The sequence below is a fragment of the Colletes gigas genome, unplaced genomic scaffold (assembly GCF_013123115.1).
Source record: "Colletes gigas isolate AHSC1104 unplaced genomic scaffold, ASM1312311v1 Colletes_gigas_Sc00011, whole genome shotgun sequence".
NCBI classification, from domain to species: domain Eukaryota; kingdom Metazoa; phylum Arthropoda; class Insecta; order Hymenoptera; family Colletidae; genus Colletes; species Colletes gigas.
Genome location: NW_025106640.1, coordinates 3,431,610 through 3,448,344, shown reverse-complemented (window position 1 = coordinate 3,448,344; position 16,735 = coordinate 3,431,610). Strand labels below are relative to the sequence as shown.

Here is a 16,735-nt window from a genome sequence, read left to right as displayed (position 1 = left end):
AAAATAGAGTTACTGAACGATTACAAAATTTAACCTGCGATTCGGTCAGATTTACACTCGTAGCTTCTTCCTGGACAGACGGGACCAATCGATTTTTCCTTCTATTGCAAACACTAAAAATTCAATTAAACGTATAAAACTAACTTCAGAATTTAGTTTTGTTTATTGATTTAATACACTGTCAATTCTTCCGAGCATTCGATACCATTGATATCTTAAATTCAAGACATATTCATTGCAAGTTATCTCGAAAGCTAAATTGAAGTTTTCAAATTTTCCTCTGAATGCTCTACATACCAACAGATAATCGGTTAATTATCGACTAAAAATAACGTTTAAACTCTTAGGAAAGGAGCATAGGAACGACATCTTCCGGAAAGTGCAACAACTAGTTGAAAGTTACGCAAGTAACAACTGAAAGTATCTTTTCGTAATGAAAACAAAATAATTTTTAGTATTGTCTGAAACCTGTTGAATTCGCCGGCAAAACTTACATACCAAACTCTGACTTAGTACAGAAATATTTAAACGTAAAATTTCATTATTTGAAAACACGTAAACCACCCGACGACACGAATTCGTGCCGCGTGAGGGGAAAATCACCAATCTTATTATTTTTTTACAAGTATGCAACAAAATACAACAATATATATTTAATATTTCTATTAACACCCATATTTAGCACTTTAATTATCGTAAAACAATGATCAGCGACTGTGTTTTTCCTCGCGACGAATAGAAGTGTGTTGCGTTGGAAATAAAACTAAACTTAGTGACTTTCCCCTTGTACTTATTGAACACTGTTCGTAAGCCTCCAGTGGCGAATGCACGAAACATTACGGGATATTGCTAAGCTCGTATCAACGATAAAAGTGAAGGAACGAAGTAGTTGAATTGATCGCAAAATGTTTAAAGTGCAAAAGATAGGCCAATTTGGCCATGTGGTGAAGCGAGGCATGTCAGATATTGTCCAAACTGTAGAGCAACGTAGTCATTCCCCCGGAGAAGGTATATTAAATTATATTGAAAAGATTTCATAAATACGAAGAATTGTGTCGGAAGTATTATCACGGTATTCCTTTTTCATTTCTAATATCACCGTGTTATGTTGTTATTTATAAAAAATAAAGTCACCGATACAATACTTATTTACACAACTTTCGTTAAGATTTGTCAAAGTATAAGTTTTTGCATAAGGTTACTGTAACACGTTATGTAAGAACAATTTCGATTTTAGGTCCTGAAAAAATGTGGAGGAACCTAACTTTCTTCGTAGCCTTTCCTACGATTCTAGTTTCCATGGTTAATTGTTATCTTAAGAAACAAGAAGAAAAAGGACAGCTACACCGACCTGAATATAAGGAATATCCATACATGAAGGTTATGAACAAGGTATGAGGTTTTAAAATTTAATATGAAATTATGACGTAATTTAAACTGTTTTGATTTTGATGCAGCCTTTTCCTTGGGGGGATGGTAAACATTCACTTTTCCACAACCCTAAAATGAATTATATACCTGGTGTTGGTTATGAAGAGTAACTCTAAAATTATTAATGTCTAGTTCACATTAACTAATATTATGTACATATATTTATCTTGTATTGTATCGCAAGTAAAAGAATTAATAAAAGTAATAAAATTTCGTTTCATTTCCTTAAGAAAACTTCTATATACATTACAATTTTGTATTCTATAGAAATTGAATAAATATTCCTCCTACCAGAGTAAAATATTTTGATACAGTTTGAAGATCTAAAAATTAAAACAGACTGCTTACCTTGGTAATCATAGTCTGCAGATACATGCAAAGAATTTAGGTAAGTAAATACAAGGTAATGAGTAGAATTTATTTTTAACATTAACTACAATAAGTATTTTAAGTTTTCTATAGTTTGTAATATTTGTACAAAAGGTAATAATTTATAAAAACAGTCCTATAAAAAAAGAAAATATTAACATTCTTAAATTCTAACTCAAAACAGCACCGATAAATACTGTTTAACATAACAGAGTCATATTTCGTATTTGAAGAAATGAATGTAGGACGTCAGAACTAACAAGATAATCTCAATTAGAAGTATATACTTTTTTCTACCGGTTTACAGTGTTTGTAATGTTCTTGCCAATGCAATTCCGCGCATTCTTTGCAGCAATATTTAGCTTCCAAACAATTTAAACACACTACAGTACTGGGTTTGCTGCACCTTAAACATATTTTAATTTCTTCTTCTTCAATATTTCCTTCTGTAATGGGTATATTGCTATCTTCTTCCATTTTCTCAAATGCTTCAAGCGTAATACTTCTAATATCCGCAATACACGATATAATACTTTCTTCCATCAAAAAATTATTTGTGTCTGTATCAGTAGGATATTCAATATTATTGTCTGAACTTTTATGTGAAAGTTCTGTTAAAATTTCACATTTAGTATCATTTAGAGGTGGTAACACGCTATTAGAAGAAAGTTCTAACTCTTCTGGATATTGTGTACACTCTTCAGGTACCTCATTCTCTGTTTTTATTACAGTATCTTTATTATTATCAGCTGCATCGATATAAACAACCGTTACGTGATCATTGTTAGGAGAAATTTCTACAGTGACTAAGTGTGAATTTAACTGCTGTGATACATCTTTAGCAGATTCTTCTAAGTCAGATGCTACTGATACTTCCTTTTGAGCCACACTAGGAACATTTTCGCTTGTCTGTTCCTTTATGGAATTTCCTAAATCCTTATCTATTGCACTTTTATGATTTTCGTTGCAGTTTGATGTTGTTTGCATTTCTAAAATTGATGCAAGTAAATTTTCTTGTAAGATAGCCATGTCTTTATCTTGTTCATTCGTTTGTACTGCTTCTGTATTTAATATGTCTGATTGTTGTGTCTGATCAGGTAATTGCATATTTTGCAAATTATTAGTTACTTCTTGTTCTTTTTGAGATTGTTTCTCTTCTTCTGTAACACTTAAATACTCTTGAAGTATTGTATTACATTGGTCTACATTCATTGTTTTAGATTGTTCTTGTTTAGAATCAGATTTCACAGCTTGACATTCTTCTTCATTCTTTTGTGCAGTAATTTGTATTTCCTTTGGAACGTCGGTACTAACGTTTGTAAGTAAATTATTTTCGGACACATTTGCTCGATATTCATTTTGTTCATAGTTTTTCATAGTTTTCTCTACATGGTGTTTCAAAGCTGTTTGAAAATTAATTATCAATGACCTTTCTAAATTAATTTCTTGCCACGTTTGCGGGGTATATTCTTGATCGTAACGCGCAATACAATCAAAATAGAAATTTATATGTTCAAGTAACATAATTGTTTGAATATCAGAAAAATATGTCAATATATCAAATTGTGTGGGCACTGAACGTGACGAGATTTGTGTAATATTTTCTTTCTTATTTTTAGAAACTATCATGTTTCGTTTTATTTTAGAGGAATGAATGTTCTGTCCATATGGAGGGGGCATCTTTTGTTCCAACGTAACGTTTTGAGAAATCTTTGGTGCTTGTCGCTTTTTATACTTCTGTATACTTTGTTGTTTAAATTTCGGTACAAACTGAGATGCACTTGTTACAGTTTGTGGTACGTGACTTCTCACTGGTATATTCTGTTGTGTATCCTGAGTTAATTGTTGCCTATTTTGTGACTGAATACAATCTCGTATCGTATTAAAAACCGGTTGCGTATGAACAGTCTTCTGAAATTGTTGACCCACAGGTTTAGTACTTTGTTGCTGGATCGTACGGATCTGATTACTATTTTGTTGCTGGATCGCTTGCCTCGAGCGAATATTTTGTTGCTGGATCGCTGGTGTCGGGCGAACATTTTGTTGCTGAGTCGTTTGTGTTGGATGAATATTTTGTTGCTGGGTTGCTGGTGTTGGATGAATATTTTGTTGCTGAGTCGCTCGTGTCGGGTGAATATTTTGTTGCTGAGACATGTGTTCTTGATTAATATTTTGTTGCTGATTCGTGAATGTCAGATTTGTTTCTTGACTAATATTTTGTGGATATATCGTGTGTGCTTGATTAATATTTTGGTTACCGACCGCGTATGCTGAATTAACATTTTGTTGGTGGATCGTGTGTGCGGAATTGCTGTTTCCTTGAATTAGATGATTTGGTCCAGATGCGTTTCCAGCGTAAAATTTGTTCACCGGTGGTACATACACTTGCGCAACATATTGTTGATTTAAATAGGACGTGTTTGACACTGGCGCATAAATATGATTCCCTGGTTGATTTGCACCAATGGATGATTGTGGTACTTGTTGGTAGGGAATGTTCTGCGACGTATGGGCATTTGTTGCTTGGTTTTTCCTATTAAAATATGTAGGTAAAACTCTAGACTGTAAAACAGGTCTTTGTGTTTGCATCCTATAATTCAATTGTTGTAGATTAAGTAGTGGATTATTAGTGGGATTCGTTGTTTGATTTAAATTTAAAGAATATTGATTTTGCATAGAAGTTACAGGATTTGAATTTTGTGGTGTTTGGAGCATTCGAGGATTCTGATACATATTTTGATTTGAAGTTGTCTTACTTAACACTATCGGTGTTGCGTTTCGACGTTCGTTAGAATTATCTCTTGCAATTTGAGTCTCGTAATTTAAGTCTCTCGCGTATTCGGGCGTGAGCGATGGTGCATAAGTAAATAATTCCTTTAGAGTCAATTGTGGCAATTTAAACATCGATTTGTTAAGCTTGTTTATAACTCCATGAATAAGAGCTACGTAACTATTACTGTCTAATGCATTCTTTAATTTTTCAAATTCGGAATACAGTAATTTATCGTACTCTAAACTGAAAATGTAGTTAGATTCACGTATACGTTCGATTGTTGCATATATATTGTACAAAGTACCTTGTAGAAATCTTTGAGTTTCTATACTAATTTTTGGTTTACTACTACTAGGCGTTGCTTCGACAGAGGCTGTTGTAGATACAGGTACAGATGTTGCAGGTATTGTTTGCGTCTGAGGAATAGCTAAAGATACGGGAACAGCAGAATTCAAAGAACTATCTGATATTGTTATTGTACTTGTATCTAGAAGATTAGAAACAGTAGATACGACAGAATGTATTGGCGTGGGACACCATCTAGAACCTAGTTCTGCACTAGATAATACCCTTAATCTAGGTTGAGGAAATGTATTAGACTGAGTATTTGCCTCTTCTGTAGTATGGTTTAGTTCAGATTCCTGTAATACTGTTTCGTTTACATCATTGCACGTATTATTATTTATTAAAACAGCGTCTGTCTTTGCATCAACAGATGCTATTGCACTCTTTAAATTTATACAATCACTCTTTTGACTGCTGTTTGGTTTTTCCTCTTTATCTTTGTCATTCTTATTACAATTCGATATTATTTCTGACAATATTTTTAAATTCGAGTTTTTATCTATATCTTCCTTAATAGTGTTTTGATTCTCATCTCTTATGCAATCTTCCTTAATGCTAACAACATTTCCTTTAGATGTAATCAGACATTTTTCATTTAAAAACATTTCGATAAGTGCATGCAAAACTTTTGTATGCAAGTTATCATTTTCTTGGGACGTTTTAGTATCATCGCTTACAACTACTTGAGCATTGCAATCTGCATTGCATGTTTCTAAGTTAATACAAGGTATTTTGTTAGAGCATGTTCCTGTTCTAACTACAGGATTAATTTCTTCTGGCCTTTCAGTCTTTTGGAACGTTTCTGTAACATCCGTCGTGATTGTAGTTTCCGAAATATCTTGAGTACCGCAATCCGCAAAAATATCCATTTCCGATTTTCTAATTTGTTGCGACGTTTCTGTAAGATCGATTATAGTTGTGGTTTTCATTGTATCGCTTCCGTCAGAAATACTGATTAATTTCTCTGTTTGAACACTGCCCGCTCCGCATGTATTAGTTTGTGATTTATTGCCCTCAACTTGATTAATAATTTCAACACTTTCATCCTTGTTAACTTTTGGTTCGTTGGTTATTTTAAATTTTATAGAAATCTCCTTGGATATATCTTCACTGCATTCGTCTTGTATCGTCGAGTCAGGTACAGCTCTTTGAATATCCTTCAGAATTTCTACACAACGAGCAGCTCCATTTGTATTTTCCTCGCCAATACACAGTCCAGAATCACACGAGTCAACAGAGTCCTTTTTCCGCCTTCTTTTGAACCTCTTCTGTAAGATATCTTCTTCTTGCTCATCTTCGCTAATACTTCTACAATTTCCGAAACAAGATCGCCACTTGCTTCTTAGTTGTTCCTTTTTTCGGATAGCTCTCTTCATTTCATCGATAGACGAATCAACTTTTATTTTTTTCGGCAAAGAAACTGAACTTATCAATTCGCGCGATCTCTTTGGAATTTTCTCTTGTTTGGCTGCTACTTTGGTATTACTAAGTACTTTTGTACCGCTTTCAGGAATATTTCCTAATGACATTTCACTTTTACTACTCTTTTGCGCGATATACTTGGTTCTACACGCTATAGAATCTACATCAACATTTGCAACTTTGCTTTTACTAGCATTTGATCTAGCGGAATCAGTCTCTTCAAAATTATAAGAACGTACATTGCTCTTTGTGCAACATTTCTTATCTGGTACTGGTGCGTAATTTATAACACTGCCTATGTAATTACATTCGTCGTCGATACGTTTAAATCGATCTTCACTTTGATTGCACGTGGACTTTTTACTCGAAGGTAAGTCTTTGCTATTTATGCAACCCCTATCTTGCGATTTAAGTATGATATTCGCAGATACGATTACGGAATCCCTTTTATTCATCGACTTTTCAGGTATACTCATTTTCGATGAAACTATTTGGTCCAACTGTTCTAAAGCTTTATCAAAGGGATGAAACGTAGTCGGCGCGTTATTCCCCGACTTAAAATTTTTGCTCAACGAGGGCTGCCCTTGAGGGTTCTTTATTAGCGCATCTTTGTATGCTTTTATTCGTTCCGTTCTATTATTTTTCTCTTCGCCGGCGCAAACTACAGTCGTGTCCGGTTGCTGTGCATATTTTTCCCCCCGTCGCGAATTATGCTCGGAAGATGTAATTTGAGATCTACGAGCGTTCGCGAATTCGTCGCATACCTTCGCTTCATTTCCTAACGATAGTTTCTTTGGCCTGAAACAAAAATTTCATTACCGTTATCGCAAGCAATTTAATTTCACAGCGATCAGTAAATATTTTATCGAAATTTTTTTGGAAGGTCAAAAATGAAGCGATTAATATGGATCAAATTGCGAATTTAAATCGACATTATTCAACGTGGACATTGCACATAAATCAGATACACTACGTTTAAAATAAACTTCTTATGAGATACAGATATGACGTTTCAAGCTTCTGTATTTTTACATTATAATAACTGATAACCGTTGTATAAAGTTCATTGATAATAAAATCTTCTTACTCATTTACAGATAAATTATATACATACATGTACAGAAACAGAAAACGTAATTTTATATTTATTATATGCAAGATATTTAAATAAGAAATAGGTATGTTATGATGACAATATGTATATTTTAAGATCGAAGGCACTTTTGTCTGCATTATAAATTTCTTTAACTTGCGTTTATTCCTTTCTACCGTTATGAGTCATTTTCAGTGATTACGGTATTCCTTTTAAATAGAAACTCAAGTTTTCAATTTATGACCGCTTAAGGTATAACAATATATTTTTCGAGGGTACGGGTCTGCAAACGCATAATTAAAAGTCCCGTTAAGTAGCCCCTACACGGTCAGCCGCATCGGTTAGGGCCACCTTTAGGTTGACTCAACTTCTCGAAACCCAATGGCAATAAACCTAATTTGCACGATTGGGGACAGTAGGGCACAACTACCCTCTACCTGAAGCCATCTTGAGTTTTGTTCCTACTACCTCAATAGTAATCTCTTATACTGGTAGTGTTCATTGTACACATTTGTACATAAAGAGGAAATAACTAGTTGAACATCTTTTAACTCCTAACCATCTATAGCTAAACGTTTCTTTTTTCTTCTCCAATAAGAATTGACGAAGTCTTATGTACTAATTTATCAATGGCTCGACGCGCCACCGACCATAACGTCGACTATGGCCCGCGCCATTGGGACTTAAATCGCGAGGCAAAGGGTTAACTAACTGTAGGAATTATATTTACCCATACTTCCTAGTCGTTGGTTGCGGTGTAAGAACTACGTGCGGTCTGGTTGCGAGTTGGACCAAGCCTCGGTGAACCTGCCTCCGCGACAGTCCAAGATTCTTCAGGTCCGTTTTTAGCTGAAACAATCGCCACCGTACTTTGTAGTGAGACTCCAACGACATGTTTGATCGGGTTCCGTATATCAGAAACACGCACGAGATTCGACAGGGGAAAGAAACAAACAAACGTTTCTCGGTTCGCGATCGTGTTTAAGCTGCGTTCGTTTGTTTCCGCTCGGGGCACACGTGCACCTTCCCTCGCAACGGCAAGCAACGTGTTTCATCGTGACAAAAATGCAGGATAAAACAAAAAAAAAAGAAGAGAACGAAAGCTTAATGGTGAATGAACCCCACCTTTTGCAGAACTTCGCAACGACGAACAGGTCCGACGCAGTGAAGCCACCGTTTCAACGCGAGGTTGTCGAGGCTCATTGGCGCGACGGTTTGCGCGCTTTCTGGCATCGTAGCAGAGAGTCGCCTCTCCCTTGTGCGGCCTCAACTATGTTTCGTAGGAACAGCCACGACTCGACTGTGTCTGTGGTGGGGTAAACACGACGTCGTCAAACGCGTGACCGTGAACTCGGTTCAAAAACATTCGATCAACAACGCGACGATCGGCGACAAATTCATACGAAGATCGGCTTGGACGACGGAGTCATCGCGAGCTTCCCATGGCCGCTCGATTTTCTACACTCGTTGCAACGACCGTCTCCAATTTGGGCCTTAAGTTGGACCTGACGTCTTCTCCCACCATTACTACTCTCCACCCTACTCTAAATACTCCTTTGTTCTTTGCGTGCTGCGCACGAAACAAACTGTAGGTTTTGTATCAATATTCAGATATTTCTAATCAATGTTTGCGTCGTATAATTAGTTTTCCGTCATTTGGAGTAACAATTCGCAGCTACGCGTGTTCACCGGTAAACGCACTTTTATTCTTCGTCATTAATTCCAAACGTTTTATCATATTATAAATCTTCGATTTATAACAAATCGTCATATGGGTAGAAGTACAAGCGAAGACATTAAAGTGATATGTATGATTCCTCCGATAATTATTCGAGCAAGTTTGTTTGGCACTTCCGTCTCCAAAGATATCTCACTCGTCCGAAGGCTCGGCTTGTACTGAATTCTGAGTCCGGTGTTACCAGAAACTGTCCCCCTCCACTTACGCACCCTAATGCACAGCCATGTGTACGTGTGCTCTGACGCTTCGGGCAACTTCGGGAATCGAATAGTTCGGTTGACTATAATTTCCAAACCTATGAAGCTTTGGTCAAGAAGCCCCGTTGAACAACAAGTCTATTCTGTACCTCGTTTATGAGGAAAATAAAAATGCCTGGGTAGTCGAGCTTCGAAATTGCATACGCCGATTGACGCAAATCGGATTTCAGCTGTTTCGAGAGCGAGAAGGAAAGGCTTACATTCGCCATCTCTCTCGAATCCCCGAAGTTGCCCGAAATGCCGAATCTCACGCGACATAGCTATGCATAATGGTAAGCGGAGGGGCAGTTTCTGGTGAAATATGTAAGTACATACTTACGTGACTGTACATCAGTGTGCATAAGTGGAGGGGATGTTACCTTTGGACACCGGTCTGCGGTCTGATAACACCGACTGAATTCGACAAACTTCCTTCAACTATGTATTTATAATGTGTATATAAGAGAACAGGCGATGCACGAATTCTTAACCCGAATGACGATTTTTATCTACTTTACACCAATAATCTCATAATATAGATAATTCATTAATCACATAACACACCACGCAAGATATTTATATTTTCGACCAACTGCGTAAAAGTACGAGAGATAATGTCACGGGAGGGATTATTCAAGAGGAAAAATTAAAGGATCAGAATCCACAAAAAAACCAGTAGAACAAATTCACGTTAGAATGAATTGACTTTGGAATTGAGCAACGCGACTTCGTAAAACTGTCTTTAATTCTATACTGAATATATTCGTTATCGCAGTAATCGAACAAGGATTCGTGAGACACATGTACACTGGACTGGATGAGAGCAAGAACTGAACTTTTATTTAGGAGATTGGTATTTATAAATCTTCTTATCTACGTGTTGTGCGCAATATTGGGGCCGTGGGGTAAGTCGAATTTTAATTATTTCTCTATTAACCCTTTGCATTCGAGGAATGTTTCGGCGAATACAAATAATTAATAAATTCGATTTAGTAATTTACGTACTAATTACGTAGTAATTAACGAATTAGGTAGCAGTTGCAGTGGTAGTATTTTTAATTATTTGTATTCGTTCCTCGATGTATCTTCAACGCGCATCTTGCTACCTACCCGACGCGGTGAATCCCCGAGTTCGGACAGCCCTGAGCGCGCGCCGTGATAGATCAGTGTTTTTCGTTAATAATTCAAAAACGAAGCCCCATCCGACATTTTTGCGAAGGAAACTGTTGTTCAGAATCGTCTCAGCTACCCCACATTTCCGGCTCTTACACTATTTACGGGACACCCTGGCAATCAATTTAATTAACTTTACGATATGTCACGTTATCAAAAGGTATAATACAAACTCCATTTCAATATACCCATTTTATCATGTTTATTACAAAAACCGTCTCGATTTTAAAGAATGTTAATAACAACAGAGATACAGATGCACATACTAATCTCATTTGACACGTATTTTTATTATACAAATTACACAGAATGCTTTCACAACATTGAAGATTTAGATAACGTGCGTAAACTGCATGATAGGCGAGCCGCAGAAATGACAATATTTATTCAATTTGTATTTTAAAGCAAGTACGTTATGAGAACAATAAGTGTATCTTCATCTCCTAGCATACACACTGTATGTATTTATAATTTATAAATCGCTCCACCTTTGCCACAATGTCATTGGTGGGCAATAAAAACAATTAATCTTTTCATTGCTGTTAAGAGACTTGTTACTGTTATTGTTACTTGTTATTGTATATAATTTAGTGCAAGCGTATAATGCTTCATTAAAATCGAAGTTAGGAAGCAATTATATGTATATGTACGTGTATCGTTGCTATTGGTCAACTTATACATGGAATGAGTATTTTGCTGGCAATCAGGACTCGTTATGACGAATCAGAAGAAATGAGAAAAACGTGACTCATAGCAACGAAGCTATAGAGACTATACTTATTTCTTATACCGAATAGCAGACACATGATAAATGTTTACAATGTATTTGAAATGAGAAATATTCTGTTTACGGTCTGTAACGGTGACTTTAGGTTTGAATATTTCTCAAGAGCTATTTCTCGGAAGATGGTAAAAAATTCACTTTACTGAACAGATGGATCCAGCGTAAAGAATTTTTCAAGGGTCCTTTTACGTATACGTTTACACAGTTTCATACCCCCCTTCGAGGACCACTGCAGCGCACACCCTTGAATTCTTAGGGAAACCCAGCTCGTTACATAATATGGAAGATGATTCGAGAGAAGCTGAATACCTAAATATCCTCCGTCTGTATTAAAGATGGGATAAAATGCCAAAGGAAAACACGATTTGTATGCAAAATAAATATTTTTTCAATTTTTGAAATTAAATTAAATATTTAACGTGATGATGTAGATCAGAATCAGTTCGATCTTTTTTTGATTATATTCTAAGCATTAAACCGTCTTTTCAAATTTGTATTTTGGTATACCCAGTATATCGTTACTGTACGGTGTACACAAAGTCCCTCTCTCACCGCGCAGAGAGGACATTTTGGTTTTTGCCTAACATATGTAATGGTTCCCGAATTCAGGTGACCGACAGTCAGTTATGTGTAACCTCTCGAACTGTTGACAAGTTCTCTACTCGAAACAATAAAGGAACGTTTACAGACCGCAGAAGTTACATTTTATTTGTGAAATCAGTTCTATAATTATTTTCCTACATCGCCGCATCCCTTTTCATCATTTTAAATCATTTTAAATATTTCTCCTACGCTATCTCAAAGATTTGACAATAATGACAGATTGTACATACCCAACGTATATTAATAAGCATATTTGTACATATACAATATGAAACCTAATGGCTTGGAATGCCAAAAATTCAAAAAATAACCAACAGCTTATAACGAAACGCAGATCCACTTTGAAATCAAATGAAACGTAGGAATGGAAGAATTGTTTCTGCGTTTCAAGTAATGAATTTCTACAGTGGGCATGTGACCCTTAGTGGAACTCAAATTACACTTGAACAACCGACAAATTCCAGAAACGTAATCGGACACGTTCCGGACCAGAAGACTAAACATTACGTCACTTGGGGACGTGGTGAAGACAATGGTAGATAATATTTTTCATTCGGGGATATTTATAATCGAAGATTACGATTAAAACAAACATTTCCACCCTAAACTGTCCCCGGGTCATTTTATCTTGCTCTTATCACCCTCACCTTATTCTAAACAAACTTAAATGTCTAAAAATTGCCTAAAAAGGGATAGTTGGTCTCTAAACTCTAGCCAATCCGTTTCTATATCAACTTATACTTTGTAATCTTTGACTTATAAAGATTTCATAAAGTTACAAGTAGTGGTATCGTCCAAACTTGTTATCAGTTAATGATAAAAATTACCCGACCTTACATTTATTTAATTACAGGTTTGAATACTATCGATAAATACTCTTTCCACAATGTCTAATTTAATGTTGACCGATATAAACAATATTCGTTGTTTATACAATCTTAACCTGTCCTATATGTAACACACTTTTGGTAAAAAAAAATTCCCACTTTGTTTACTAGTTCCGGGTCTTCAATAACTTAATCTCTGTATAAATTACAGAAAATAAGGTTGGGTGAAGCGTGTATGATGAAAATATAAATCAGGTGTCTAACGTTTCACTAAAAGTTCACAGATTATTGTCTATTTTTCAATGGAATCATAGTTTCCGATCGAAAAATACATAAATATCGTAATGTACTTCACGTTGTTGATAAATCGCGATGAATATGACGTTCATTCAAACAAAATTCGTGGAACGTAATTAACATGAATTCGAGGACACGAAACGAAGATGCACGAGTCGAATTTTAATAGATGGTATCATTTCAAACTTCACAAAATACCACAACTGTAACCACAGTTTAAGATGTCGGAGGAAAGACCGTCGAAGGACGTGATAGGTAATCATAACCTCAATTAACGTGATCAAAACAAAACTTAAATCATAATTAATTTGTAATGGAAACAAAGCTATAACAATTAACTGGATGTAAATGTTTGAATTGCAGCCGGGGCTGTTGGTGGTTTATTTAACGTGGTAACTGGTCATCCATTAGATACAATTAAGGTTCGATTGCAAGCAATGCCACATGTTTACAAAGGTACATGGAATACGACTAAGAAACTTGTTCTGCAGGAGGGACCCTTTAGTTTGTACAAGGTATCAATTTTAATTGTTCAAAAAATCCATTAAAAGTAGATTATTTTAATTTCATACGTTGGACTAATGTTATGAAAAAAATATGATGTAAAATGATCTAAAAATCTATAAGTTTGTTAGTTTTGTTTTGACTGGTTTAGTTGCAAAGGTTGATTATCTATTAATTGATATATAATTTAACAAACGTAAGAATGTATAGACCACAAGTTGTCCGACAAATAACAATACGTACTTACTGTATCAATTTAATGTTGGAAGTAACGCAAACCACGACCATTTTGAATCTATTTGTCGACACAGACTGTATTGTATAAGAAACGTGTTACCAACTGGGACAGCACGCCGTCCCTTATGAGCTATCGTAAACTTTGCCTATAGCAATAAAACAACAAATGACCGTATCATTTGACCGGCAAAGTTTCCAAACATGTGGCCAACATCTGTCGTACGTATACCTGGCCCGATATTGTCTTACGACGCACTTCTTCAGTCGTACTAAAACGTACACGAGATTCTAACCTCTCGCTACTAAATGAAACGCAACAATACACCGCACAAATGTTATCCTTTCCGCGATCTAGCCTCGAACGAATCGTAATCACTTTACAGTAAACATTGTACGTCACCAAACTCTGTAATAACATTGAATTTTCTTCGTCCGTTCCTGCGCCGTCCTGTCATCGATAATCGAAGATCTTTCAATTAAAATAAATACCTTGTACAAGAAATGTCTGCACCTCCTACAAATGCCTAACGTTTGCAGCTGGATCTTTCTCTGTATCCATGGCAACGAATGTCTCAACGACCATGCGATCCTGCGCCTCGGTTTATTCAATTTGCCATCGAAACAGCATAACTGCCTTGTTATTGTGTTCGCGTCGCGGCACGTGTTACTAAAGTCACATTCGACGTTCGTTACGGACATATTCACTCTACCTGTGCTTTGCGGGTCCTCTCGTCGACTGGCTACTTTGCAGAGTCCCGAAACCCTTAGTATCTGGAGGGGATAGCGCTGTCGCCCCGTTCAAGGGGGCGACAGAGCCTCGACTAAACGGTCCCCAATTGGTCACATTTTTGCCGCGTAAGCAGCAAGCGAATAGAGATGCGAGGCGGAGTAGACACGGTGGATGTTTAGACTTCGTGCGTTCCGTGCATTATCGCATCTCCAGAAACGCTCAACGCAACAACGTATCATGTTACGATCGCGTTCCAACGTGCAAAAATGCCGATCTGTGTGGGAAATAATATAAGAGATGGCTGCAGAGTCGGACACAGATTAAAGAGAGGGAAAGGGGTTGCAGGCACAAGTTTCACGCTTCGAGCGGTCGAAGGCTTTGTTTTAATTTACAATTATTGTTCTTCCAGGGTATAACAGCGCCTCTTGTAACGGTCGTGCCAATATTTGCCATTGGTTTCCTTAGTTTTGGATTAGGTAAGGAACTTGTTTCCGAACCGGATCAAGAAACTTTAACCGGCAAGCAATTGTTTCTAGCGGGAATGTTCAGCGGTGGGTGCACCTCGCTTATTTCAGCTCCTGCGGAACGTATCAAGTGTTTGTTGCAGGTACAGGTAAGAATGTCGTTTATCGCATTTACCTAGAGGTGAAAATAAAAATACAAGTCACGCTCGCTGTAACAGGCACTGGAAATAAATTATGCTTTCGACGACTTTACAACAGGGACGTTCGATTCTAAAAATCGAATTTACTCGCCATTTGTTGCACGTCGAGTATGCCCCACTACAATTTCTTTCCTTTAGTGACCTCATCATTTATCCCTGACTCACACCAAAACTTTGACTATTGTCTCATTTTTGAACCTCTACCTTCGTCTTACCCCTTACTTAGATAATCCCTACTTTCCTAATATTGAAATTGAAAATGAAATTAACCTATTCGAATTGATTAGAATCGAACATCCCCCTTGTACGATGTCATGGAAATATTAATCAGCATCGCCGATATAAAATTTAAAAACTCATTGTAACCTTTCCCCAAGTAATCCTGTGTCATAAAAAATAATTCGCCCGGAATTGCTCAAGGCGAAGGGACCTAAAAAATACAACGGTCTTATGGATTGCGCTATCAAACTATGGAAAGAGGGCGGGATTCGAAATCTGTACCTCGGCACCTGTGCCACCTTGCTTCGCGATCTACCTTCCACAGGATTCTTCTTTTTCTCGTACGATCTAATCTTGCGAAATCTCACCAAACAATCTGAGAAAGTAAGATCGATCGTCAACCCTTTTACTGGTATAATACATTTCTTTCTTCGGATACATAAAACTATGCACATGCATATCTGATGAGGTTATAATTGTCAAACGATGCAAAAATATAGTAAATGTAAAGTTTACACGTATTATAGGTAACACCATGGCAGTCACTGATAGCAGGGGGCTGTGCAGGAACACTGAACTGGATGGTAGCGTTACCCATTGATACTGTGAAGTCGAAATTGCAGACGTCAGCTTTGGGAAGGTATCCACACGGATTCAGATCAGCGTTTTTCGAAGTGGTGGAAAAAGACGGCCTGCTTGCACTTTACCACGGGATCGTACCTGTTCTGCTTCGCGCATTCCCGGCGAATGCGGCATTCTTTATGGGCATCGAGATGACCAAGAACATCTTAAACGAATACGCGCCGTGGATTTGAATATTTTTCGTAAATAAACGTATGATATTGAAGTAAATGCTTCCCTGCTTCTACATCCTCTCTCACGGATAGCAGACATGGCATAGAAAGGAATTTCCATTTTGAGGAAGTTCTTTTCACCAACAAAGTGAGGTATTATTACATTCCCCCGAAAAATTCTAAATTCCTCGAATCCTTCCACGACCTAACCTAACCCACCAAACTTTCCACGAAAACCTTAGTATATAAGTGGGCATCTCGGTGCCCAAATTAGTCTAAGCCTAACTTCGATATTGAATGTATCGTATATTATAATAAAGTACATTAAAACCTAAGATCCAGTGTCGTTCGAAATTTATCGAAAACTCGTACCACATGTATGTTTAACCACTTTATATTACTTTGTACTTGATACAGTTGATTATTATTAATATTCGATTCAAAGTTATTCTTGTGGCGCTGCAGCTATAGCATCTGACGCAGCTGTGGTGAACTT

The 16,735-nt window shown here is 36.7% G+C and overlaps 3 protein-coding genes across 4 annotated transcripts; 2 read left to right on the top strand and 1 right to left on the bottom strand.

Annotated features, from left to right (window-relative positions):
- Positions 1-824: 824 nt before the first annotated feature.
- LOC122398302 (cytochrome c oxidase subunit 6A1, mitochondrial-like) lies at positions 825-1,608 on the top strand. Its single transcript, XM_043398029.1, has 3 exons — positions 825-1,008; positions 1,238-1,392; positions 1,458-1,608. The coding sequence occupies exons 1-3, from the start codon at positions 906-908 to the stop codon at positions 1,539-1,541; spliced, it is 342 nt and encodes a 113-aa protein (XP_043253964.1). The 5' UTR covers positions 825-905; the 3' UTR covers positions 1,542-1,608.
- A 425-nt stretch (positions 1,609-2,033) lies between these two features.
- On the bottom strand, positions 2,034-8,690 carry LOC122398416. Of its 2 annotated transcripts, none has more exons than XM_043398227.1 (3): positions 8,559-8,690; positions 8,164-8,282; positions 2,034-7,138 (listed from the first exon to the last, which is right to left on the bottom strand). In XM_043398227.1, the coding sequence occupies exons 1-3, from the start codon at positions 8,664-8,666 to the stop codon at positions 2,074-2,076; spliced, it is 5,292 nt and encodes a 1,763-aa protein (XP_043254162.1). In that variant the 5' UTR covers positions 8,667-8,690; the 3' UTR covers positions 2,034-2,073. The 2 variants fall into 2 exon arrangements, with proteins under 2 accessions (XP_043254162.1, XP_043254163.1); XM_043398228.1 differs by having other exon boundaries at positions 8,170-8,282.
- A 4,622-nt stretch (positions 8,691-13,312) lies between these two features.
- On the top strand, positions 13,313-16,260 carry LOC122398441 (congested-like trachea protein). Its single transcript, XM_043398284.1, has 5 exons — positions 13,313-13,346; positions 13,455-13,606; positions 14,972-15,175; positions 15,632-15,829; positions 15,973-16,260. The coding sequence occupies exons 1-5, from the start codon at positions 13,313-13,315 to the stop codon at positions 16,258-16,260; spliced, it is 876 nt and encodes a 291-aa protein (XP_043254219.1).
- Positions 16,261-16,735: the final 475 nt, after the last annotated feature.

Bases quoted from the DNA above. Each gene is read 5' to 3' on its own strand.
- LOC122398302 (XM_043398029.1), top strand. From the start codon at position 906: ATGTTTAAAGTGCAAAAGATAGGCCAATTTGGCCATGTGGTGAAGCGA. The intron at 1,009-1,237 runs GTATATTAAATT...TTTCGATTTTAG, and splicing joins TAGTCATTCCCCCGGAGAAG to GTCCTGAAAAAATGTGGAGG. The intron at 1,393-1,457 runs GTATGAGGTTTT...ATTTTGATGCAG, and splicing joins ACATGAAGGTTATGAACAAG to CCTTTTCCTTGGGGGGATGG.
- LOC122398416 (XM_043398227.1), bottom strand. From the start codon at position 8,666: ATGCCAGAAAGCGCGCAAACCGTCGCGCCAATGAGCCTCGACAACCTC. The intron at 8,283-8,558 runs GTGGGGTTCATT...CGATTGTTTCAG, and splicing joins GTTGCGAAGTTCTGCAAAAG to CTAAAAACGGACCTGAAGAA. The intron at 7,139-8,163 runs GTAAATATAATT...TTTTTGTTTCAG, and splicing joins CCAACGACTAGGAAGTATGG to GCCAAAGAAACTATCGTTAG.
- LOC122398441 (XM_043398284.1), top strand. From the start codon at position 13,313: ATGTCGGAGGAAAGACCGTCGAAGGACGTGATAG. The intron at 13,607-14,971 runs GTATCAATTTTA...TTGTTCTTCCAG, and splicing joins GACCCTTTAGTTTGTACAAG to GGTATAACAGCGCCTCTTGT. The intron at 15,830-15,972 runs GTAAGATCGATC...CACGTATTATAG, and splicing joins TCACCAAACAATCTGAGAAA to GTAACACCATGGCAGTCACT.